The sequence below is a fragment of the Stegodyphus dumicola genome, chromosome 6 (genome assembly GCF_044657685.1).
Source record: "Stegodyphus dumicola isolate Sdum_Otavi_A_Nest chromosome 6, ASM4465768v1".
Lineage (NCBI taxonomy): Eukaryota > Metazoa > Arthropoda > Arachnida > Araneae > Eresidae > Stegodyphus > Stegodyphus dumicola.
The window spans coordinates 42,763,109-42,790,407 of NC_140773.1; the positions used below are offsets into that span (position 1 = coordinate 42,763,109).

General features: G+C 30.0%; 2 protein-coding genes across 3 annotated transcripts in view; one reads left to right on the plus strand and one right to left on the minus strand.

Annotated features, from left to right (window-relative positions):
* Positions 1 to 26,713, minus strand: part of LOC118194454 (RNA polymerase II-associated protein 1) — a 101,958-nt gene extending 75,245 nt beyond the window's left edge. The window contains exons 1-7 of the mRNA XM_085818257.1: positions 26,579 to 26,713; positions 19,416 to 19,614; positions 18,087 to 18,121; positions 12,997 to 13,098; positions 9,007 to 9,115; positions 7,637 to 7,798; positions 7,001 to 7,075 (exon numbers count right to left, since the gene is read on the minus strand). Of these exons, the coding sequence (XP_085674383.1) occupies positions 7,001 to 7,075; positions 7,637 to 7,798; positions 9,007 to 9,115; positions 12,997 to 13,098; positions 18,087 to 18,121; positions 19,416 to 19,614; positions 26,579 to 26,584 (688 nt within the window). The 5' untranslated portion in view covers positions 26,585 to 26,713. The remainder of the gene's footprint in view (positions 1 to 7,000; positions 7,076 to 7,636; positions 7,799 to 9,006; positions 9,116 to 12,996; positions 13,099 to 18,086; positions 18,122 to 19,415; positions 19,615 to 26,578) is intronic.
* Positions 26,714 to 26,940: 227 nt separating this feature from the next.
* The window catches only part of LOC118180666 (periodic tryptophan protein 2 homolog), a 46,924-nt gene continuing 46,565 nt past the window's right edge, over positions 26,941 to 27,299 (plus strand). For both annotated transcript variants that reach the window (XM_035349731.2, XM_085818258.1), the window contains exon 1: positions 26,941 to 27,022. In XM_035349731.2, the coding sequence (XP_035205622.1) occupies positions 27,005 to 27,022 (18 nt within the window). In that variant the 5' untranslated portion in view covers positions 26,941 to 27,004. The remainder of the gene's footprint in view (positions 27,023 to 27,299) is intronic.

Below are 27,299 nucleotides of genomic sequence, written 5' to 3' on the forward strand. Positions count from 1 at the left end.
TCAATTGACTGAAATTAAGTATTCAGACAGCAACTCCAAAGATGGCTGAAGGGCAAAAAAAGGAATTCAAATAAACATCTATGCCTAAATAGAATTTGTGATATGGCTGTATGAAAAAAAAAAAAAAAGCTTTATAGTGGTCAGAATGGCAGATTAACTCAAATCAGCATCTATACTTAAAAATAATTTGCAGTATAAGATAAAACTATTAAAATTATTATAAATTATTGAGTATCAAAAATATGTAAATAAAGTTCCAATTTTAATTTGCTACAGACCCTTATTCTCCATTTCAATTTGGTTATAAACTGGCTGTCCCTTTATGCCCTAATAATAGTAACTTCTAACAATAAATTACTCTAAACTGCATCATTTCAAAATTAATCATCCTCACTTAATTCTTATATAATGCTAATGCTTCAGCCAATAATAATTTAAAATTTTGCTATTTAGAAACTCCATCAACCAGTCAAAATGAAGTGAAAAATCAGTCTTTAATAACTTTCATTTGGAAAAATACATATTCATCTCGTTGTTTTTCTGTCTTCCACGACTACTCTTTGCTGTTACATTTTCAGTAAAAAATAGGCATGTTTACAGCCAATTTATTTGTGTCTTCATTAAAAATTTGTCTCCAACAGGAGCATTGTTTTGTCACAAAATAAACAGTGCCAAAGTTGTCATGATTGCATTAAATTCTTAAAAAATCAGCTGTCACTGTAATGTCAACAGTAATGTCATAAACATTCAATTATTTCATATATATATATAAAATAAAAAATATGAAAGCAAACTTCTAATTTTAATTGGCTATAACCTTTTTTTATTTTTCATTTAATTTTTGAACTTATCTCTCTCTGGCTTAAAGATAGTGCTATAAATCTAAAATGCATCATACAAATTAATCATGCGATCTTACGTAAACCTTAATGCAGATATGTCTTGCCCAATCAAAGTAATTTATAAACCAAAACCTTTTTTTGACTACCTCCCTTCTTCCTCTGAAGTACTGCGACACTCTCTTGCTTATGCTTTCATCTTGTTAAGATGCTTCTGCTGTCATCTATGTTCGCTTCCATTGCCATAATATCAAAAATGTTCTGGAAATAGGCACAACTTGAGTGCTAAGTGAACTGTGACCATAAAATGTGAATTTAAATAAATATGGAATTAATCCACAATCAACATTTCTACACATCTACATTTCTGCGTTTGTACTCTCAGTGCTCCCAAACTTGTGCAACAAAGTTGGGCAACAGAAGACTTCTGTGTTTCCTTTTTTCTATCATATGCCTCATGTTCCCTGATGCAAAATTTTAAGGCTCTCTTAGTTTCTTGGTCCAAAAATCCCACTTTTAATTTTTCTGGTGCCAAAATTTTTCAAAAAACATCTCCCATTAGAGAACTAGATTTTCTAGCGGCATTTCACATTCAAAAAAATCTTTCTGTTCTAGTTAACGATCCAATTCCAATCCATCTTTGCCTTCAGCATTTAAAGAAATTGTGTTTTAGTTCTGGTTTTATCAACAGATGGTGCCACTAGCTTATTTTCTGTCCAGGTTTTCTTATCTAATCATTATATCCTATCTCGTTCATTTGCGCTTTTGCGGCTGAGGACAGTAGTTCAGTAAAACCATCGAAACTAGTCCTGTGAAAATTTGAAAATATAATGCTGATTTTTGTTGTTTGACTTCTGAATTAGCATTTGTTCGGTGTGTTTTTGTGCCTTAATTTATGTTCTTGTTTGAGCTCTTTTGTTCTAAATGGCTTCTTGAAGCTTCCAGAGTATCTGTACATACTGCTTGCTGGCCACAGTATGGTCAGCTTCCAAAATACCAAGATGAATGATGCCTTAAGTCTCCTCTATAAACTTTTCTGTTAATTGACAGTTCTTGAGTACTTTAGACTTTACAAAAGAGGGGTAACATAATTTCTTGGACTGATTCTTTATGTCTGCATCATAGAACTTCACCTACATTTCATCCTTTGGCACATTAAGCTGGCTTCAAAATCTCCCAACAGATCAATGAAAATGATAGTTCCTTTCCTTCTTCTACTGGCTATCAATTGTTGAAATTACATATAAATTTGCATACACTTCATTCCCTGTTATCAATTTACATACACTTCATGATAGCCTTTCTCTTCCATCATCTTTCCTATTATTCAGTGGTCACAGCCTTTGGTTTCAAGTGATGGCCTTTTGCTGTATGATGTGTCAGTTTCATATTCTTTAAATTTCTTCAGTCACCTGTAGATATTGAGTCTCTGACATCATCTCTCTAAACATCCTGAAGACTTCTGTTTAAGTTGAAACACTACATTTTGCTACTCGATAATGGTCCATTATTGTACTTGCTATGATTATTATTACATGCTTGCATAGAGGAAGAGATCACTCTAACATGAATTTCACATGATCCTATAATTAATTAAGTTATTATAAAGATATGTTATGTGCTCAAAAGAAATGGAAGAAACAAATATTATTGTTTTCATGATCCATTTTTTCCCCCTCTGAACTAGGCCACATTCTGACAAGTTCAAACAAGCAAACATTAGGACAGTTGGACTTCTTGGACAATCAGCATCCTGCAGTCCATTTCAAAGTATTTCAATAAATATTTAAAATAAATAAAATTAAAAATTTAATTTTATGAGTATGATTTATAATAAATAATTCCTCAAAATTTCAAAACTTAACTATAGTACAAGCTTGACTATCTATAATTCAAATAACCAGAAAGCTCAACTGGAATATCTTAGAATTTTGGAACACACTGAAAAAATTCAGCGTTGTAAGCAGCATATACAGTACAAAGTCCATAATCTGAACTCGTTGGGACTTCAGTGATTCTGGATTAGAGTTTTTTCTGATTATAGATCATTAATTTAAATTTGGTAAGATGGCATGCAGAAATTATACAATTAAAAATATGAAAATTAAAAATTTATGAAATAAAGAGCAATTATGATCTAAAGGGTATCAAAATTTACAAAAACAAAGCTTAATATTTATTTGTTTACTTTAGCAAACATTTCTAACAATGTAAGTTGTTTAAGTTGCTTCGTTTTTTGTGCTAATACTTTCTCTTTAATTCTATAAACAGACATAATTTCTTGTTCAGTTACAAAGTTCCACTGTTCAAGTCCGGTAATTCCTGTGTCGAGAATACCGACTAACTTGTCAATCGAAATTTTTCATTTTCAATAACGTTCTCTGTTACTTTCTTCACTATCGGAAAACTGCATGAGAAAATGCTTTACTGGCTTTAAGCACATGCGTCAAACATGCAACAACAAACATGCATCAAACATGCATGCGTAAGTTTGTGGCTTTGAGGTCCGGATTATAGATCCTTCCGGATAATGGACGTCCGGATTAGAGACTTTGTACTGTATAGAACACTGTTGCCACACAATGTGATTTAGTGCGAATCGTGGAATGAGTACGATTTTAACACAATAATTGCAAGTATAATATTCATAAAAGATCTAGAACACAGTTACAATGGAAATTGTAAGCAATGCATTAAAATTAAATTAAAACCTAACTTTTCATTAATCCTGAATATTTTAAGTAAATGTACAACAAACAGTAAAGATTTGCTTCTTATTTTGTTTCACATTTCAAAATATAAAATCATTACACAAGCACTCAAATAAAAAATTTGACAAACTAATAAACTGTAAATTAAAAAATATCTAAGCTACAATTAAGTTTCAATTCTCATAGTTGAAGAAATATAATGAAATATGAGTCTTAAAAACATGTATTACTGAAGAACACGTACAAAACTTGCTTATGATTTATAACTCAAATTACACGAAAAAAATTATATAAATTACATTTAAATCAGAATTTAAGAAAAGAAATTTAGTGATTCTTGAACTATATAACACAGTGCTTGGATAATTTTTAAAGCTAAATCAAATTATTTTAACTCTTTTACAGATCAGACTATTGATGTGCTTCTGCTATGATGGAAAAGCATCTAATAGACATTCTACAAACTACTGCGTTTGAAACGAATTCATCAGTCTATCAATTGGTTTAAAAATTGTCTTTAAGAATATAATGACAATAAATTTACATGGCTTCAATGTCCTTTCATAGCCAAAGCTCACTTTGAATTTATTTCTGTAAAATGAAATCTTATCGAGTTGTTTTGTTGCGATACATTCAAGATAAATTCAAAAGCAGGGAACCTATTCACCTTTGGATATAATTGAAAGATGACACGTCTATATTCAACACCAAATTTTAAAAAAGCTGCATTTCAGATAGTCACTGTGGTAAAAAACAAAATAAAAAAAAAAAAAAAAAAAAAAAAAAAAAATACCTATATCCAATTTGGATGCATGATTTTAAAAGATATGTCATGAAAAAAATTGGTCGCATTAATCACTATTTGAGACATCACTGTTTGAAATATGTATTCATATAGAACATTTGGGGTAAACTGTTCCAAATTTGAAAAATGTACTATTTTGTAAGTTTTTACTTCCTTGTACAAAGTAAAAAGGAAGTATTGTAATCGCGAAAAGTTTCAGGCAGCATATTTCAATGAAAATATCCATTTTGACCGCTATCGAATGCAATTTAACGATGTTCTTGCGTGATATCTGTACATAAGGACAGAATAAAATACTCTTTTCCTTTAAAAAAATTATAAAGCTGCTTTAAAATTAATTCTGAAGAGAATTTTTCGTGGCATCTGTACGAACGTATGTACATACGTGCGTACGTATCTCGCATAACTCAAAAACGAGTAGCCTCAGAATGTTGAAATTTTGTATATAGGAATGCTATAACATGTAGATGTGCACCTCGTATTTTGGTTGCGAATTGGCCACACCAAACGTATATAAATATATTTATATATATATCCACTTTCTTACCCGGCTCAGTGATCTCAGTTTCTTTACTCTTATATGTTTGTAAATTGTACATTTTTTGCTTTAAAAATGATTAAATTATGTTGTTTTTATCTTTTGGTTAAGAATTTTATGCCTTTAGTAAATCTGTGTGCAATATTTTTAAAATTATCAGCAATTTTAAAGTTGTTTAATTGCCGCTAAGCCTTTTTTAATGGCGGCCATTGATGTTTACATTTGAAACAGGAGACTAGTGGATTTGTTGCCTATCTAGAGAAACTTAGCTTCGCAACAACAAAGATAATGCATTCATTTATTATTGCCAATTAAATCATGCTTAACTTTTTCTGGAATTTTTTCGAGAAAATAAGTGTTTGAGATTTACTTCGTAATTTTTAATATAGATATTTTGAGTTTTTATGTATTTTTTCCTTCTCGCAAAGTGAGAACTGAATTAATTAAATGAGAAATACTCTAACGTCTGTGAAAAACTGTTTCTGTTTTGTTTTGTTTGCTTAATTTCTTTTATACATAGTTCTAGCTTTATTATAGTATTTGAATAGAACATGTGGCAATGATTAGATAATTCTGTTCTTTAAATGATATAAATTTTGTGCATTATGAGTTATAATGTGAACGAAATATAATACTGAAGGGGAGTCATCAGTTTTGCGCAACACAAAAAGTGAGAATTTTAGCTTATTTTCGAGTTTGAATAAGTCAAATTGTTTTTGTCATACATATATGAAATTTTCAGTGTGTCATCTTTATACATAGATGATTATCTTTCTTGATTTATTTTACTTAATAGTGTATAAGAATTTGTTTTATAAAGAAAAAACTAACTGTATTTTCCGAAAATTTAAAATCTGTACTTAAGTACTGCGCGCAAACTAACAGTAGTACAAATTTAGTTACAGTAATAATTTTTAAGTGAATCTAGCGCCAGAGCGTCGCTATGCTAAACAAATACTAGAGTGAATTTTAAAGAATGCATTTATTCTATTGTGGTTTATGCGCTGTCGGCCAATAAGTTTAAATGAAATGCAAGAAAAATGCGTATAATTTAATATTCCGTACAAGGAAGTCATGTGGTGTACACATCAGATTTTTTTAATTTAACCAACTTAACTATATAAGCTGCATGTTGTAACAGTTACGCAGGCTTATGTTCTGACTTTGGATGAATGGAAATAACACAAGGTAGGGCAAAAACTAAAAATGTTTGGGAGCTATTGGCATAATTTGTAAAAAAAGGAACAAAATGATCAATTTCATATTCAGTTATCAATATGTCATATATTATTAATTTATCATGAGGAACATCACATTTTATCAATGAGAATTTTGTGAAGTAAGAAGCACCTTCACACAGATGAACTTTGTTCCTGTTATTGAAATTATCAGAAAAGCATGGTCATGCTAAGTAAGATCAAATTCTCAAGAAAAATTCCTGAACAATTTTTATGCAAATTACTACTAGTTATAATGTTATGTTTTACTTGCCAAATTAATTACATTGGAAAGTAAATAAGTGTCATGAAAGGACACTTAAGTTTTTAGTTATCACTCATCAGTGTCTACCAAAAAATTAAATGGCTAAGAAAAAAAATCTTAGCTGAAGCTGCTAAAGTTAATTTATACCTCAATATATATTTTCAGGCAAGTTATTCAAAAATTTTATCTTTTAAAAATATGAAAAATGTATTTTAATTACATGTGATATAATGAAAACTGGTTGCAATACAGATGAACTATTAAAAATATTTTAAATATATAACTATTTAAATTATAATTTAAAATAAGATCACCTAGAAAATTAACTTTCAAAATCATCTAGAATATATATATATATATCAACTTATTTTAAAATGCACATCTGGTTTTATGAAATACAAGGGCAAGGGTTTTAAAGCATATTGCAAAGGTCGGTACTCAGAAATTCAATATGAGAAACATGCATAACTATGGAAATGAAAATTTGATAGCAAATATTTTTCAAGTAAGACCTGTATTTAAACATTCATTATACACAAAGATTAAATATATGGAGATAAAAAGTATATTATGTAAATAACAGACAAATTATGTTGCAATTTATTGAACTTATATTAACAGTTACCAGATGGATCTAAAAATTCTGTTTCTCTGGACTTTGCTTTTTGCTTGTTTTGTATAAACTTGATAATATCTGGATCTAAATAAAAATTAATTACTGTTATTAAGATATGAAAAAAATATATGTTCAAAATTATGTAAATAAATAAAAACTGAAAAAAAAATAGTTTCATTTCTTAAAAAGTTTCTGAGTTTCATTATTCAGAATACTCAAGCATTACAACTGAAATAGTAAGAAAGTCAAAATATGATGCAGAATTTAAAAAATATATTTCTATTTAATGGAAAGCTGGAATTGGAGAATATATCTTAATGTATTTTTTAAATATTACAATACACATTAAGATGAGAATAATTTTAAGAAGGATATTATAGTATATAAAATATAGCTTGACATCCCTTTAGCACAGTTTTCTCCCATTTGGGTAATTTCTACAGTTACACACAAAGAAATTTTAATAACTATAATTTACATATAATAGTAAATAAAACTCTTTCCAGACTTAATATTACTGAAAGTTAAAAGAATGTGGGTTTTACTCAGCATTATAGTTCATTACTCAATAAGAAATTAAATTTATGCAAAATTTCAAAAATAGAAGGTAGTTATAAATACAACACTATTCAGTTTAAAGCCTACTTAAATAATTTTTCAGTTGCTCTTGATGTTGCAGTATTTCATCTTTAGACATAGATGAAATTTTCGCCACATTTTCATCATGAATTTTTTGCATTTCTTTATCCTTCTCTTCTGCTTTAAGACCACTTCCATCAATCAAAGCACTAAATGGTACACTGCTGTCTAAATAGGAATAATAATAAAAATAATAATCTGTATGTTTTAGTACAATGATATAATCATATTCATAAAAAAATAGGAATGTTTGCAGACATACATTTAAATAAGTGAAAATTACACTTTGTGGCACAAAAGACATTCCATACATTAGAAAAGTAATAGGAACAGGACTAAAAATAATAATAAGTAATAATAAAATAATAATAATAATAAAATAACAAAAAATATTATTTGAATATTTTCCACGATAGACAACATGAGCCAAAAAATTTTCTCTAAAACGACTTGATACTTTGCCCCAACTTAATACTTTCATCAAGAAAACCTGATTTCATCAGCAGCTAATTTTAACCATAGTAAATATTTTCTAAACATAAAACAAAATTAACACATTTAATTTAACAGTAACCAATAAGCAACAGTAGCATTTAGTATATGCTTTTGTAAAAAATTGGCACATGCTGTTCTACAACAGAAAAGACTTATTACTTTCCAAAATTAAAATTAATCTATATCATCAGAAGTAATTAACACATTTTCAGTGTATTAGCTGATATTTCTGCCTGCATTGGAAAAGTTCTTAGCACATTTATAAACAGCATAATTTCAATTTCATGTTTTTATAGCCATAAACACTAAAGAAAAGGGTAAAAATATTGTATTAACAATACAAAAATGAAACATCAAAAAGGATGACTTGATTTCAATGAAAGGCTATAAATGTGCACTGAACAATTAAATTTACCATAGCCATCTGCTTAAACCTCCATTTGACTTCGGATTTGGCAATACAACAATAAAGCTCCTAAGAATGCATTAGAATAATATTTTTGATATCAATTCTTGATTATAAATTTAAAATCCCTTACCACTTTAAATCTGGGCTATTTTTATTTGAATGCCTTAATTGTTTTGACACATTTTAAGATGAATGTATTTATAGTGTTTTTTAAAGGTATTAGGGAAAATATTATTGAATGGACATACATCACTTTGCCAGCTAAAAGATTAATATGATGTTGTATCTTAATGTTCCATCAAAATAGCTATTACTATCAGTTCACTATAAAATTTCTAAAGTGTTTCTTGACATTTAACATGAAAATATTGCCTGCAAAACTTTCAGTTCCATATCTGAGTTGCTTTTCTTAATAAATTGTAAGTGAGATTAAAATAATAATAATACATTAAAATTAATAGCAAGTATTTACCAGATTCTTTACTTAAAGTCTTCTTCTCACCACATTCTTCATTTAAAGTTTTATTCCCTTCATCTTTCAATAACTGCTCAAAAATTGTTTGTTTCTTTCCTTCTGAAAACTAATAAAAAAGTAATGTGGTTAAATAAAGATTTTTCATTCAGAATTTTTCAAGTGATTACAAAACATGCAAACTATCAGCTTGTGGTGGAGAGTATTTGCATTTTTGACATTTGCATGCAGTATCCATTTTTGCTGCAATGTATCCGTGCACACTCGTACTAGTGAGAGTATAAAGATTTGAACTTTTTGCCAAGAGACTCTCTTGCACCTGCACTTCACTGTTTCTGTTTGTTTGTGGTCGACATTTGATGTTGGATCATCACCATGTATTTAGTTTCATTTTTTACTTTTTAATTTTAAATAAAGTTAATTTTATGTTCTATCAAAGTTTTTGACCTTCCTTTAATAAACTTCCGACAAGTCTGGAGTATTATAGCATAAACCACTGCCATATTTGGTGACCTAAGAATGTGGCAGTTATGCGTGGCCAGATTGAAGTGCTCGAGGAAGATGAGTATTGAGATTCTATGGCAGCAATATTTGTGCAAACAATTATATTGTAGAACTGCAAATCAGGAATATATCAGTGAAAATACTTAGTACATCAGTGCTAATACTGGATAAATTTTTTCACATTTTTTCATGTGTTTCAGATTGTAGGCAAGACTGTTTCACAGAAGTTGATTTTTTCTTCCATATTAATGTGTAGAGTATTCTATTATCTAGTAAATATTTTATATTTTTGTTCACATGCATTTTTATTTCAGTGTGTGTCCCTAATAGGTATGGTTGTATGATAGGTTTCCTACCCTTTTACGTAGTGTTTTGGTATTAATATTTGTAACAGTTGTAGAAAGTTGGTAATGTCGTGTAATGAAAATTCCGCAGATGACACTGCGGCTTAACGTGCAGTGGCTACACGTGTTGCATCTTTCAGTAAAACTACCGCATTTTTGGAAAAGAAACCCTGCCCTAAAGTTTGTCAGAGTGGAATCACAGCTTTCCCTTTCCAACATAACTTCTGATTTAACAAAATTTAATCATGTTAATGCTGATGTAACTCTGATATATTAATTCTGTTGGTGATATCATTTTAAAACCTTCTGCTGCTGGAAAATATGATGCCCTAAAATAAAGACTGATTTCAGTGCATTCCAAGAGCGAAACATAAAAAATTCGTACTCTGTTGCAAGGTTTAGAGTTTAGCTACCAGTGCCCTTCTCAGTTATTGACTCATATTCGTGCTTTGGCAGGTGATACCATAGATGAACCTTCATTAAGTTCCTTGTGACTTGCAAGGCTTCCAAATAGTACACAATATATTGTAGTTGCACTTGGTGAAGATGATTTGAGTAAATTGGCTATGGTTGCTGATAAGATTACTGAGCTTGCATCTCATTTTTATGTGAATACAGCTGTTGTGACCCCTGAACCAAGTGAATCTTTTACTGCTCATTTGGAACTCCAGGCAGCAGAGTTGACTAAACGAGATAGTGAGTTAACCTCTACCTTGGGGCATAAGTCTTGCAATGCTAAGCAGAATTTTCAGCATTTGCACTGGCATAGCTAGTCATGCGAACGTACTAACTGTTATAAAGAGCAAACAAACAAGCTCTGCTTTTATCATGTAAATTTTGAGGATCGTGCAAGGAAATATTAGTCTCCAAGTTTCTTTCGCCAAAATGGCAACCGCCAAGTGAATTGTATATTTTTGGCCGACCCCACTTCAAAAATAAAATATTTAATTGATACTAGTACTGATGTGCTAGTATTACCAAAAAGGTATGGTATGCTCTGTGTTCTAAGCCCTTCCAGAATTTTGTTTTATTTGCTGCCAATGGAACTAAAATTCCCACATTTGGCACTAAACATCTTATGTTTAATTTAAACTTACATTGTACCTTTACCCGGTCATTTGTCTTTGCAGATGTAAATCAGCCAATTATAGGTGCAGTATTCCTTAAGAAATAAGGATCACTTGTTGATGTTGCTAATAATTGCCTTATTGATTCTAAAACTAATTTGTCATTGTGTGTTAAATTTTTGGGGAATACTTTTGATTCGAGCATATCTGCATTTCTCGGTAATTCTAAATTTAATGTATTACTAGCTGAGTATCCCGAACTCACCAATTCTTCTTACGTAACCAACAATAATAATAATTCAACAATTTTCCATTGTACTAAGATTAAAGGTTCTCCAGTATTCTCATTGTTCATTGCCGAATTTATTCCAAGCCATAAGACAAGAGTTTGAGTTCCTTATATCACAAGGAATCATTCGACCGTCCAAAAGCCAGTCCTCGTCCCACAGGGTTCGTAAAGCTAATGGTGATTGGCATGCTTGCAGTGATTATGGAGCTGGAGACTTGTGCCACTACAGCTACAAATTTAATCCAACCTACAAATGCACAGGAACAGTTGCATTTGTCTACATGTGTATAATATCTCAAATTTGATTAATTTTGACAAATAAAGAGGATTCAAATATCAACATCAGCATCTCAAGAATATTTGAAATCTCTTTACGACATATGAACACAGAAAAAAAAATGTCATTACTTATGAAAAAATAGTATAAAATTCATGGCAAGAAATGGTTCTGTTTTTTCCTCACTTTTCTCCTTTTTTTATAATTAATTTTATAACATTTAAGTTTTTATTTCTCTAAAAAATAATTAGATATTTTCTGATCCTCCACACAGCTCTCCCAAAAAGTTGGCAATCATTGGGAACTATTTTTTCGCCAAGCTATAACATGAAAGACTACAGTCATTTTCGAAAATAATGGCAAACCAAGAATTACACAAATTAGCAACCAAATAATACAATTTAAAAAGCAAGAAATACTCCTAATAAAATTTTTATTGCCTTATTTTCTTCTACTGTTCTCTCATATACTCTGTAACCTGTTTTAATTTTAAAAGACATCAGAGAATAACACAAACTCAACATATGCACACAGTGATCTCTTTTCACTTGAAAAAAAAAAATATTAGAGAACTGCATAAATTCAGCATTGCTTACTAATTTCTATCCATAAAATTTGATCATTTAAGAAGTACAGCTTCATGGAATGAGAATTCTTGCATTCTCTATTATTGAATAAAACACCCTACTTCTGAAGAAATATAATACATAAGCTTAAATAAATATAATCATGGAAAAAAAAACTGAAAAAGTTGAAAAAATATGATCAAAATGTACATTTAGTTTTGAAGAAATACCTTGAAGATTATTTAAAATGAAGCTTCTGTAACTATTATTAAATCCAAATCTTGAAATCTTAAAAAAAGAAAAAAAAAAAAAAAAAAGAAAAGAAAAAAGAAAGAAGTAAATAAATTGGAAATTAGAATAAAATAATTATATTGACTCACATACAGTTTCCATTTAATCCTTCATTTAAAATGATTCATACTGTTTTTAGGCATTTTAAGAATAGCTGCAACAATATAGTTCAAAGACCTGAATGTTGGGAGATGGGAAGCAAAGCTAACTGTACATGATGACAGTCAGCTAATAAAAAGATAAATAAAGCATTAACCATTGTATTTTCAGCTTACCAAAATAATTCTACAGTATAACATTACCAAAGTTCTCATGAATATGCTGTATATGATTCTTTTTTCTAGCATCTTCCAAAGCAAAACAAATAACAATTTATGTATAATTCTTTTATTATTTAATGTTTCAAAGATTTTATATATTTTTTATCATAAAACATGAGCACTTTCTTTGTTATGTTTAATGATCTCTCTTTTCTCTATAATTTAAGACTTTAAGCAAGAAAAAAAAATTGCAATAACTACTATAATTTAAAATTAATTCTAAATTATGAGTATTCCAACACTTTTAATTTTTTTTAAAAATGAAATATACCTGATGAATCATAAATATATAGCAAGGACTATTTCATACAGGGAAAAATAGGAATATTTACTTTGCTCTTTTTTATCTTCCTATTTGACAAATTGACTAATTTAACTTCAGGTACACATGGAGCTTCAAATTTAAATGGTTCCACATATGATATGTCACGCTCCTGTAAAATAAAGTGTACACATAAAATAGTTTTTAAATTTTTTTCATGAAACACTTCTAATTAATTGAAATTATTATTTAGAAATAAAGTAATACAGTACAAAGTCCTTAAAACGCATTCATTATCCAGAATGATCTATAATCCGGACCTCAAAGCCACAAACTTATGCATGAGCGTAAAGCGTTTACGCATGCGTGTTTGATGCGCGCGTCTGCTACGCATGCGCGTAAAGCCAATAAAGCGTTTACCCATGCGTGTTTCCGATAGTGAAGAAAGTTACATTGAAAGAAATGTTTAATAAAGTAACCAAATAAATATTACTCTTTTATCTATTCCATTTAAAAATCTTTAAAAATCTTTAAATGGAAATTCAAATAAATAAAAAATAAACAATATCAATATTCAAGACACGAGACATTTTATAAACATTTAAATAAAATAAAACATAAAGTAAAAGAAATAAAAGGCTAATAAAATAATAAAGGTCTGAACACGCTCTCATTAAGAAGAAAAATTTAGCAAAAATAAGCTAATTAAAAGATTTGTTTCTGAAATTATACAAGGTAATGCAATCGTGGTTCACTACAATCTGATTCTTTTCAATAACATCCTTTCCCCCCCTCAAAAAATCGTATAAAATCAGCATTTTGATATTATGACTTCAATTTTTGAAGTTGTGTATTTAATGTACTTGTTTTTAATGTGTATTAATATAAAGAATATCACATTAATAGAAATAAATTAAACAGGCAAAATACTAAAATCATTACTATACACACAAATATAAGTACTACAGTCAAAAGTCTTTAATCCGGAATGATCTATAATCCGGACCTCAGAGCTACAAACTTTCTGCGCATGCATCAACGCATAATGCGTTCACGCATGAGCGTAATACTTTTACACATGCACATATGCGTGTGCGCATGAGCGTTTAATGTATAACGGATGGTATAAGCTGAGCTAAAATTATCTAGTTCAGTTAATGTTGCAGATTGTGCTGTTCCTTAATCTTCGAATTGGATCAGGCTTATTATTTTTTACAGACTGTTAGAGCAATTTTATAAAAGTAAGCTTGAACTTTCGATTATGTCAAATAGAATTTCCAATATATATTTACTAATATGTAAAGGATCTACAAAGCGAAAGTATGTTTCGAAGTCCGTTAAACAAAAAGTGGAATTGCTGCAAAAAATGGATAAAGGCATATCCATTTTTCTTTGACCATTCCAAAATCTGTTTATCAATTTCACGCTGCTCTGCGGTAGGGGTGGGGAAAACGCCACGGCGCGCAATGAATTGGAAGTTGATCTGTCAGCACCATCCTTATCTTCAGGGCAGGTGATTTTATTTTATTTGACTTATAATTCCTTACTAAATGTAGTATTTCATCTCGATGTACTCCGTCTTTGATATGATTTAAATCAAACTCCTCGTCATTATAATTCGCTTCCGATAGCGAAGAAAGTGACACAGAGGTTATTGAAAACGAAAAAATTTCGATTGACAAATTAGTCAGTATTCTCGACACAGCAATTATAGGACTTGAACAGCGGAACTTTGTAACTGAACAAGAAATTATGTCTGTTTATAGAATCAAAGAGAAAGTATTATCACATAAAACGAAACAACTTGCATTGAAAGAAATGTTTAATAAAATAAAGAAATAAATATTAAGCTTTTTTTTGTAAATTTTGATATCCTTTAGATCATAATTGTTCTTTATTTCATAAATTATGGTGTCATATTTTTAATTTTATAATTTCTGCATGTCATCTTACCAGATTTAAACTGATAATCTATAATCCGGAAAAATCGATAATCCGGAATCGCCGAAGTCTCGACGAGTACGAATTAACGACTTTTGACCATATAGTATTTGAATAGAACATGTGTCAAAGATTAGATAATTCTATTCTTTAAATGATATAAATTTTGTTCATTATAAGTTATAATATGAACGAAATATAATACTGTTAAGTGAATATAGCGCCAGAGTGTCGCTATGGTAAACAAATACTAGAGTGAATTTTAAAGAATGCATTTATTCTATTGTAGTTTATGCGCTGTCGGCGAAGTAGATTTAATTCAATCCAATAAGTTTAAATGAAATGCAAGAAAAAATGCGTATAATATAATATTCCGTACAAGGAAGTCGTGTGGTGTACACATCAGATTTGTTTTTGTAAATTTTGATACCCTTTACATCATAATTGCTCTTTATTTCATAAATCACGGTTTCATATTTTTAATTGTATAATTTCTGCATGCCATCTTAGCAGATTTAAATTGATGACCTATAATCCGGAAAAACCCTTAACCTGGAATCGCCAAAGTCCAGACGAGTTCGGATTACGGACTTTGTACTATATAAAATTATTGAGGTAGGAGAATAAAGATCAAATCAAAATTTTTTTGCAAAACTAATGACTTCTGAAATGAAAATGGATACAATTTTAAAAACATTCAGATATACTGAGTTATTAAAATATACAACAGTCTTAAAAATGAAACTCATGTATTACTAGCCATAATAAATGCACATTTATAATAATTAAAAACCTACCAGAGTCACAGTAACAATGTCAATGTTATCTCATATAAAATAAACAAAAAAATTACTTTTATTTAAATAAAAAATAAATAAAACTGCAGATTGATATGCAGTGATAACCAGAACAATCACATCATATAAATTTGATCACAGGTTTTTTTCTTTCTCGAAAAAGAATGGAAAATGAATGAAATAAAAACAAATAAACTAGATTCTCGCAATATGCTATTCAAAACACTTCCATAAGACATAAGAGAAATATCAAATCGCCTATAGTGAGTAGACAGGAAAGTAATAATAATAATTCCAGGTTTATGTATTCATTTCATGAAGAATTAGATTTTCAACAAATTTTCAGAAGTGTTTTTAAGAAACTAACAATGATTAAAAACATTGTAGTGAACAGAAAAGGTATCAAAATCAATAGTTCTCAATAAATAAATTTGCAATGCATAATTATGCTTCAATTGCTGTTAAAAATTTACTTTTTATTTCATTCAGAACTAATTTTCCTTGGCACAGATCTAAAATGCGGCCAGAGAATTCTTATTCGAACAAAGTAGAATTCTCTTTGGATTGGGATCAGCATAGACATTAACAGCATGGCTTTGAGAAGGATGCTGTGTGCAAGAGTCGAGTTTAAGCAAGCATAAAGTAAAAATAAGTTCTGCAATGTATAATAATGTATTTTTAAAATTTCTTTTTATGTATATGGTGCTTCAGTGTTTTATTTAACCATGACATTTTGATAGATAATTGCTTTTAAATATTATACTTAATAACTGTTGGCCAGCAAAGATTTTAGAATCAAAACTGATTTGAAGGTTTGTGTTCACATACATGTATATCAGGGGTTCCCAATGGGATCAGCATTGACACTGTGCAATCGATGAAATTTTAAACCTGATTAGTGATGTTCAAGGGGTCAGTTACTGAATATGCACAGGATATTGACTGATATAATCAAAATCCCATTGATCACAAAAAAGTGTTAATAAAACTGCAGTCATATGAAGCTATATCATGCAATAAAGAAATCACATAAAATAAAAATAAGAGGAAAAATTGCAGTAAAATTTCTTAATATATTTTAAAATATATAATATAAATATATATGTATAAAATACAAATTTCCATGAAATAAGTACAGTATAAAAAGTAAAAAAGATCACAAATGAAGAGAATTAAAAGAAAAACAGGAATGCTGATAGAACAAACTTCATGTCATTGTCCATTTTTGAAAAGCATTGTGCCTCCTCAGAAGACAACAGTGTTATGCATAAGCCATTAGCAAAGTTTTAGAGATTTTTAATGCCCACTTTCAGGACAGCGAAAATTTTAATGTGCCTGCATGTCTAATAGAAATGAAGAACATAGAAACATAGAATATATGTTACTTTATAATATGAAGCAAGAATTCATTGCATTACAGAAATATGTTCAAACAGCTATAATGTGGAATTTAAAAGTCATCTGAGAGAAATGTTCCAAAACAAAAGTTGTTACTGTATCAACATTATTGGCTCTTCCCTCTTCTTATATGTAGTGGAAGCAGATTTTGGTGAAGTCAAAAATTTTTAACATGGAAAACAAGAAACTGGTTGAATATTTTTAAACAAGGTGAATTCAATTAAGAAGTTTTATTCCAAATATTAAAAAAAACTGTATCAATACATCAAACATAATCATCATATTAATTAAAATCAAAATTTTATGCAATTAGAATATGTTATTTTGTTTTGAAAACTTGCTTATATTTGTAAAATTAAAAATACAAATATAATAAAAAACATAATAAAAAATAAATCTAACAAAATTTTTGTTCCCATACTTTGTCTAATTGCTATTTTAAAGTTATTTATGTACAATTATGTGTATTATGATTATGTTGTACGTTGTGTATTACAGAGAAAAAATGTAAGAATATGAATGAAGGAAACCACTTTTTGAAAATGGGTTGATGTGAGAAAAGGGTTGGGAATCTCTGATATATATCATGAGCCATAGTCAGCTCTAAGGCTCTGTTCAGACAGTGGTATAAATATCATACAGTCATAGTCATAAGGCATAAAATGCAGAAGTTGCATTCACACCTGCCAGCAAGGCAGGATCTAAAATAAAAAATCTGTAGCCAATTAGAGAAGCTAAATTTGAGCATACATGGATGTGTCTGCAGCTTTTCATCTCTCTTTTCCCACATAACAGGTTTTGTGCATTTGCTCTGATTCGTCAATTCTTATAGCAAGTCAGCATAAAGTTGAAAACTTTGAATGTTATGCCAAAATCCCTAAACCAGCTTTTGTAAAGTAGCAAGGTCTGGTTACCTAGCAACAAAGCTTGGCTTAAATCAGTTAACATTTAGACCACTGTCTGAACGATGTGTAACATAAAAAAAAATGACAATATACAATATTTTCATAAATTCATTACATACCTTAACATCAAAAACTATATTTTTAGGCTGGATAGCTGCAATAAAAGAAGTAGAAAAGAAAAATTTTTAACACTTATATCTATATATAGTATAGAACAGAACTAAAAATTTTAAATTAACACAGTATACTCAGCAAGAAAGCTATATTATGTATAACTCAAAATTGCAGTATCATAAAGAAGAAAAGAAAAAAAAGGCAGCTGATGAAAAATAGCAAACTATAAATGCACAAATATTGATTTATTCAAAATACTATCTACGTAATAAATTAAAGAAATTTTGGTAAACATATTTTTATGAGTGCCCCTTGACGTGAATTGGTGATTTTTAGCAGTACATGGATATCGAGTTTGTACGCAGCGACCTATTTTCACTTAAAAAAATACCAGAGAATTGCATGAACTTGGCATTGCACACTCCCTTGATACATCTTTGTCCATGTACACTTGGCCATGTACTATTTTCACTTTAAAAGACAAAGGAGTCGCCAACAAAAAATACACAATCTCAGTAAACTACACTTTAAATCAAACAATCAAATAATGTAAAAAGGAATTTCATCTTAGCATTACACAAAGGAAAGATCCACTTACCTTATTTAGAAATGTCCTTGTCTTCAGTCAAACAAAATTTTTTAACAGCATCCAAAAACTTCCTAAAATTATCTGGAACTAGAATCTGTATACTGGCGTCACCACATAAATTCAAAAAGATAAGAGTCGAAAATATCCTCCGTAGTGCCCTTATCCTCTGACATTCGACCATACACATTTTTCTTCCAACAAACAGGAAACCTATTATGGCTGCTAAGCAAGCCTTCATTTACACATCAGTCAATTAATAATCATTTCTCTTTTTGTTCCAAATCGCACAGAAATTTCAAATTAATCTTACCACATTCAGCCATTTTACCATCTAAACCATAAAACAGTAACATACTTCCTAACCAACATAACACCACAAGCCCTTACAAATTTTTTCCCATCATTCAAATTTACAGTAATCACATAACCAATTTCATCATAATAGGGTTTCCATAACATTCAACTACTCAGGTTACCCTAAATGAAACAACAACTTCGCGATAATACAAGGGGCACCCTTAAATCTACTTTAACAAAAATTTGAAAAAAAAAAAAAAATGCATATATATATATATATATATATATATATATATATTAACATAACACATTTTAAATGTCGCTATGCCAAATTTGGATACTTGCAAAATTAAATACTCATCATATAAAATATTTGGCAATAATAACACAAAGAAACTTCTAAAAAATTATGACTTCTTAAAGTTCTATTTATAAAAGTACATCATACCAAGGTCATCACTATCTGGTATGCTGGTACTATTTGTAACTGGATTTGAATCTTTATTCACATTTTCATTATGAGTAGTTTTATCATTGCTTTTCTTGGACACAATTTTAACCGAAGGTTTTTGCTTCTCTTTAAGGAACTTCTCTTGCTGTTTTAGTAGATCATCATCAGTTTCACTTCTTGAAGGTCGTTTCAAATCCTACAGGCAAAAAGTATATACACAGCAAAGATGAAAATAGAAAATAATTCCACTTTATATTCAAATTTATAATAAAAAATTACTCTCTACGTATTATGCACAGAAGTTGCAGGTCTTCTATTCATATTATAAATGATTTCAAGTAATGTACATTAGAACTATCTGCACCCTTTCCGGCACACTAACATTTAAATTTGGAATTTCGACAAAAGTAATAACAGGCAGTCTAATCAGGCCTAGAAGAGTATACAGGTAAAATTTTGTAAAGATAGCACTTACTGTTTCAATTCTGTGGATGTGCCCGAAGCAGGCTCACTGAATGAATAGAGCTTCAAAAAGAGTGCTGAAGCAAGCATTGTTGGGAAACATGTAATAGAGTAAGAGATTTTGCCCATGATTTAAAAAACATTAACTTCTGAATACCATAGCAAATTTAGCATTACCCAGGGTGTGCCACGGGAAGGCCTGCTAATCTACACACTCCAAAAAAGCTCCTCTTGGTTATACAATGATTACATGCATATAAATGGAAAAAATTGTAACTTGGGTATATGATATTTACACTATTTACATTTCATATTTACACTTTCACCTATTTCTTTCTTTATTTTTTTTTTTTCTATTTCTTTTTCTTGATAGTATACTGACTTGATTTTAACTTCCCCTCCTCCATTCTTCTTATTACCCTAAAAGCACTGCGGGAAAAAAAAAAAAAAAAAAAAAAGAGCGGACAGTTGTTTATTCTACTGGGCTGATTGACAAAATTCAACTTGTATTTTTCATGTCTCGAAATCGCCACTTAGGATATGCATTAGATTTATATATAGCATTGTTCTAATATAGGTATTTTTACACAAAATCGGACTTGTAAAAATTGCATGAGTAGTTTTTTAAAAAAATAGCTCTCAAAATTTTAGCTTCTCAATGTTAATTGAGTTTGGTATATATTTAGTAATCTCTCTTTTTCTATTAAACTTATTTGATTCTTCATTTTACATTTTGAAATTAAGGTTCATTCCAAATAACCCATTTTTTATGACTTATTTTCAAAATTCGTACTTTTAAATAATTTTTATAAATTAAAAAAATTGAATTGTAATCTATAAAATTTTTACCATCATCTTAAAGTAGATGCATGTCTAAGCATACCTGCAAAAAATTATAGTTTTTTATTCAAAATTTCTGAAGGTATACGTGAATTTATATATTGCCATATTTTAAAATTTGGCATATTTGTTGAAAGCGATATAACATCACATGTGGTTTACACACTTTGCTAAAATTATTTCAAAGTAGGAATGATGTGACTTTTTTTCTGCTCATGCACAACGTAAAAAGGTAAGAATGAGGTGACTTTTTTTCTGCTATGGCATAATGAAATGAAAAGAAGAATTGGTTGCCATATATAAGTTTGCCCATTCTTGGCGCAAACTGAAAAAATTGCACCGAGATAAACTTGAATTTCTCCGTAAATTTCACACCAATTTTTACAAAATTTAATATCTAGGCATAATTTGAGTCAATCGAAATATGGAAAAACATTTGTATGTTATTTCAGAAAAAGTAGGATTGTGTGTCAAAATACCTAACATTTGTATGTTATTTCAGAAAAAGTAGGATTGTGTGTCAAAATATCTATGTTAGAAAAATACTATACATAAATCTAATATATCTCCTAAGTCAAGCTTTTGAGACATGAAAAACGCAATCTGTATTTTGTCAATTGGCCCAGTAGAACAGGAAATATAGGGGTACTTACGTATTAATGCAGCCAGGCCAAAATTCGCATAAATTGCCAAATTTGGCGACCCTATTTACGGCAACCCTACGTGTTATACGTAGTTTTGTGTGGAGATTCACAAAATTTTTCTGCATTTTCGTGCAAATTTTTGTAATTTATGAGAAAATAGCAGTGTACATGGATAAAGTCAAGAGTGTGCGCAATGCCATTTTTGTGCAATTCGGGATTAAGTAAAAATAAGTCGACGTGTACATGGTTATGGCGAATACAGTTTTCAATCAGTGCTGAAAGCAATAGCCAAAAGATTTCCGCCGAAAAAATAATTCTGCAACTTATTAAACCCTTCCGGTTTCGAATTTGAATAAGTTGCAGAATTATTTTTTCGGCGGAAATCTTTTGGCTATTGCTTTTAGCACTGATTTAAAACCGTATTTGCCATAACCATGTACACGTCGACTTATTTTTACTAAAAAAAAACATCCCAGAATTGCACAAAAATGGCATTGCGCACACTCTTGACTTTATCCATGTACACTGCTATTTTCTCATAAATTAACGTAGGGTTGCTGTAAGTAGGGTTTAAAGCCGTAAGTAGGGTTCAACTTATTCAAATTCGAAACCGGAAGGGTTTAATTGCTATTTTGTATTTTAAAACAAAATAATATAAAAAACTGTATTAAAAATTATCTGTAATTAATAAATGTACATTTTCTTTCTATTCATACTTTTTTACTCAAAGTTACAAATAGCGCCAACCTGGTTGCGATAATACGTAAGTACCAATATAGGACTGTCCCCTCCTCTTTTTTTGGTGCAGTGTACTTAGGGCGAGCAATTTTTGAATAACATAGTCCTCTATCCAAACATGTGCACCTGGAAACCCGAATTTAATATTTTATATTTCATATTTTGTAAAACTTAAATGAATTTTTAACAAACTTGATGACTTGAAAGTGAGCAGTGGCAATACTGTACAGATTAAAACATTGTTATCTCCAACGTACGAAACTGTATATCGGAAATTCTAACGATATGCTGTTTTTAAATATTTTGTGATTTTTCGATTTAAGTGAAGTTTATGTAGCATAAGTGATAAGAATATATTTAATTAATAAATTTAACACACAACACATTAACAATAAAAAGATTTAAAAAAAAGTTTTGCAAGCCGTCTTACTAGGAAAATTGTACACTGATATGATAAACTGAGAAAAGACTGGGAAAAAAAAAAAAGCACACCAACACTTAATACTTCATTGGGAATACTAAACACATGCTGCTTTAAAAATTTTTACAATGTTGCCATTGAATTATATATGGCATAAGTGTAAAGAACATGATATATAATAAAAGCTAAAAAGACAAAAAGAAATGGGTGAATAATGGAGTGAGTGCAACAGCAGATGCGAGCTCAGTGAGAGTGTAGAAAAACCTTAACAAACCCTTTTGAGCAACCGTTAAAACATGAGTCCTTTCAGATTTTTCTTTTTTTTAATTTTGCACAGTAAGATAATCCTGCAACAGCCATAAACCTTTCAGGAAACTTTCTTTGGATTGACAAAATTCTTATTTTTTTCCCTCTTTGTTTTCAGTAATAAATAGACCTTTATTTTTTGTTGCAGTCATTTAAACAAACCCATGCTTTATCAAAGGTTGCAATGCATTTCCAATTATCTTCTGCTAAATAGTTTTTATACAGGTAACATAACAACAATAAATTTCAAAGAATACCCTGTACACAGCATTCTGTTTCACCTTTAAAACACATCTATGAATTGCACAATGTAGGCGCTATGCTCTAATCAACAAAATAAACTAAAATAAATTTCAAACAATTAAAAAAAACACAATAATGACAGAAATTCATACAAAAAAAATAAACATAAAATTCTACAAAATAAGAACCAGAATAAAATAAAATGCACTTACCATGAATGAATGCTTTTTCGAACAGCAGAAATACCAATTTCATGCCACCATGTAATCACTATCGTATTTATATTACAGCCAGACACACTATCCAGAAAATTCATACTATGGTTCACAAATAAATGTTCAAAATCTTCTTTTTCTACATCCTTGTAAGATTTCCAGCCATCCAAAAAAATAGTTGTACAAGGCTCAATCTACTCTTTAAAACACTGCATCAGTGTTTCCTTACTTCTATCACGCACAGCCACTAAAAATAATCTCCCTGACCCTCTTGTAACCATGTCTCTCATTGCAACATAGGCCATTTTCAAAACTCGCACAACACGAACCAACAAGCAAAACACTCCAGCAAAATAGTATTCAACGTCAAAAGAGTTGCCATACAACACACAATCACACCAAAAACCAGCGCAAAACACATATAGCCACATTTGGTGATCTTAGGATACATATAAGAGCCCCTTCTACCAATAGCTTGTACACATGCAACACTTAGACAAAAGAACAAATTTAAAAGTAACAGAATATATATTTCTCATTTAAAATAATAAGATGTTGCCAGAAATTTATATTGCAAAACTTTTGCTTTTTTAATTCTTTATCAAAATGATTCTAAAAATAAGTAAACATTCTCTCTATATGAATATAGATTTTAAATCAATAATGCATAGCACTGATTTAAAACAATATTAGAAAGCAACTAACACATGTCAGTTATAACTATATTAAATTAAAAAAATAACAAAAAGAAATTTAGTTTTCAACAAAGCAATATGAAAAAGCCTTCTTTATATCAGATATAACTTCAGTTTCTTACTGGTTGAAAATTCATGAGCACTGACCGAATTTGTTTTAAATAGTTAGGTCCCTTCGATAAAAAGAGACAGATTTCTTTTCACTTGTTTGAAGGATGAATTGAACACAAGATGGATCTCTGTTGTGGAATGCCACAGTGAGGCAAATAGTGGTCTGGACCTTCTACATCTTCTTCAATAATATCATCAGACAACCACTCTTTTGAATACTCCATCAAAGGCATTGAATTTATCATCTCTTCCTAACCTCGAAGTAAGAAGTTTAAATGAAGCTCTGCCCCTTCTCTGTTACTTGAGAAGTCCACTTCACTTTCTATTCCAGAAAAATTAATTTCATATCTTCCATTGTCATTAATATGAACAGTCTTTCTAAAATCATGTAAAGCAACTTGCTCTAACTTTTCTTTATTCTTCCACTCACATAGATCAATAATACCTATCGTTTTGAGATTCCACGAATTAGAGGTATCATGACTTTAAGCAAAACATCACTTCAAAGGGATATGACACTATGCTTGACGTAATTCTCTTCAGCTTTTACCATTACAAACCATCCCAAATGTGTCTTCATTACAACGAGTCAACATTTGAACCAACATGTCGATCTAGCAGAAAGTTTTCCTGAGTAATCATTCCCTACCAGCACTTTGGGTGTAATATGAGGAGAATTGATCCCATATTGTGCAGCAGTATACTATTTTCTTGAAACTCTTTTAAACAAATCCCTTCTTTCAATTTCGCTACAGTGTCACAAATTACGGGTTAGCTTAAAACTTTCATTTTGCAGGAATATTCACTGATCAATCCATTAAGTTTCAAAGCTATTAAGGATTTCTTCTCAAAGTAATATCCTCAAACACAGTATTATTTAAAAACTCTGACTTTGTTGGTTTTAACCCAAGTTTTCTAACCACTGAATTCAGGATACAAGACCACTAGGGTAAGAACTAGAACCATTAGGATAACATAAATGGATCTTGCATTATGAAGACTACTTTTTTCTTAGCACAACGGGCATTAGCCTAGAAGGACTATTAATTTTGTTTTAGCTTTGATTCACTAGAAATGTCGGTTCACTTTTCAAATTTGCCCTGTGTTATATTTAAAGAAATTAAATAATGAAGAATCTGCATAAATATATGTATGTTTCTTGCATTGGGTTAAAACAACAGTACCTACAACCATCAAATTTTGAATAACGTAAGTCTCCACCGAATAGGGGCATCTGGAAGCCCTAATTTTAAATTTATTTTAGTATCGATTTGATATTTTGTAACACTTTAATGAATTTTTGATTAACAAAGTCAATGATTTTAAAGTGAGCAATGGCAACGTTGTACAGAAAAAACATTTTTATCTCCAATGCATGTGACAGTGTATCAGAAATTCTAAAGATACGCTCAATTTAAAATTATTTTGTGATATTGCTTTTGAATTTAATTTTATGGTTTAAGTGCAAAGAACATGATATTTAATAAATAAAGGGAACACGCAAAACGTTAAAAAAGTCCCTTTGGGTGTAATGTAAAATCTAAAAGCTTTCAGACTTTTTTTTTCCTTGTAATTTTACTTTCAGACACCATCTCTTCCATTCTTAGGAATGGATATTTGTACCAGTTACCATATGAAAAAAATTTGTGGAGTGATTAACACTCTGATGCACATAATACCCATGCCTGACTAAGATAGAAACTGTCACCCATTCATCAGTCATAACAGTTGGTTCTATTACCTCATGCTTTCTTAATCAGCAGCATCAGAATTTCTACTGATCTATTGTTAGCTGTAAACATGTGTTCCATGAAGGCAATAATCTTTCTGAGACGCAACACTGCAGACAAGTATCTGTCTCCTCCAGCTTCCTTACCTAAACGAAATAATTACATCTATTCATTGTTAAGATAAGCGTCGAACAAAATACTCGTGAGTAACAGAATAAATTATAGTGCAGAGGTGACCAAGGAGTGCGATGCTACATCATGCAAAATCATGAACAGCAGTGTAAGGAACAAAACAATGTAAGAGAAATGATTGTTACATCCGAATATGCGAGTCCGTCAGATAATCAGGTTTCAATTATTACGCTATTATTGGTGGTGTTTACATTTACCGGGTTCTTTGCGGACTGCTTCCATATTGTTATCCTTATATAACAATAATACCAGAAAATGCCTCTAATTACAATGGAATTGCTTCCAAGAAGTTGCGAAGAGTCAAAATGTTTCAAAAAAGGTACTTCATAAGCACATCAGACGTTTTAGATGCAATGTTTTCATGACTCTGTTCATGCGCATTGATTTATTAGTGCATAAAAAAATACATGACGATTATGATCAACAACGCGTAAACAAAATTACATGAGGATCTGCAAAAGAATGGGATGCTGGGGCTCGTAAATTTATATAATTAAAGGGCCAACAGTAATAGAAAAACACAGAATAAAAGCAATTAAATATAACACATATAAATAACTTACCGCCATGAAAGCTGAATAGCTTGTTAATGATAACAATATAACTTCAATATTTACAGTATTGAAACGGAAAAAATAAGTAAGCACTCTATCAAGTTATACCATGATACTTTTTGAGTTTCGTGCCCAAAACAAAAACAATTCGTAAATACAATAAATTGTTGCCATTCGTTTCTGAGAAACATTGAACAAAAATTAACTGTAGAATTTATAATTTTAGTTTTTAAAGAGAAAGCTTAAAATACTTACTTAAGAATATGAAACCTTACTTAACTGCTTAATATGCATTTAAAAGATTGCATATTTAAATTAATGGAGTTTGAAAAAGTATTAACTATTTCTACAGTATCAGTGCTGCAAAGTTTAACCGTGACTGCCATAATGAAAATAAAAACACATGGTAATTAGCGTGGTAACTTCAAGATTAAGATGAAGTTTTCTTTCAAAGTAAGTTTATCTCTTTTATTTTTGATCTGATATTTTTTATCCGAGCTTAGCGGTGTTCGCCCCCGGGTTTGAGCACTAACTGTCAAGAGCTGGTTATCCAAAAACTACCTCATACTATTAGTGTAAACATATTTAATTTAATCGTTTGAAACAGTCTTTAAGATTAGTTGGTAAAAGTTTGATTCCTGGCACCGATCTTGGATCAAAAAAGCATCGCCAAAAAACAAGGGGCACAGAACTGTAAACTTTTACCATCCTTTCTTGCTAACTTTAATTT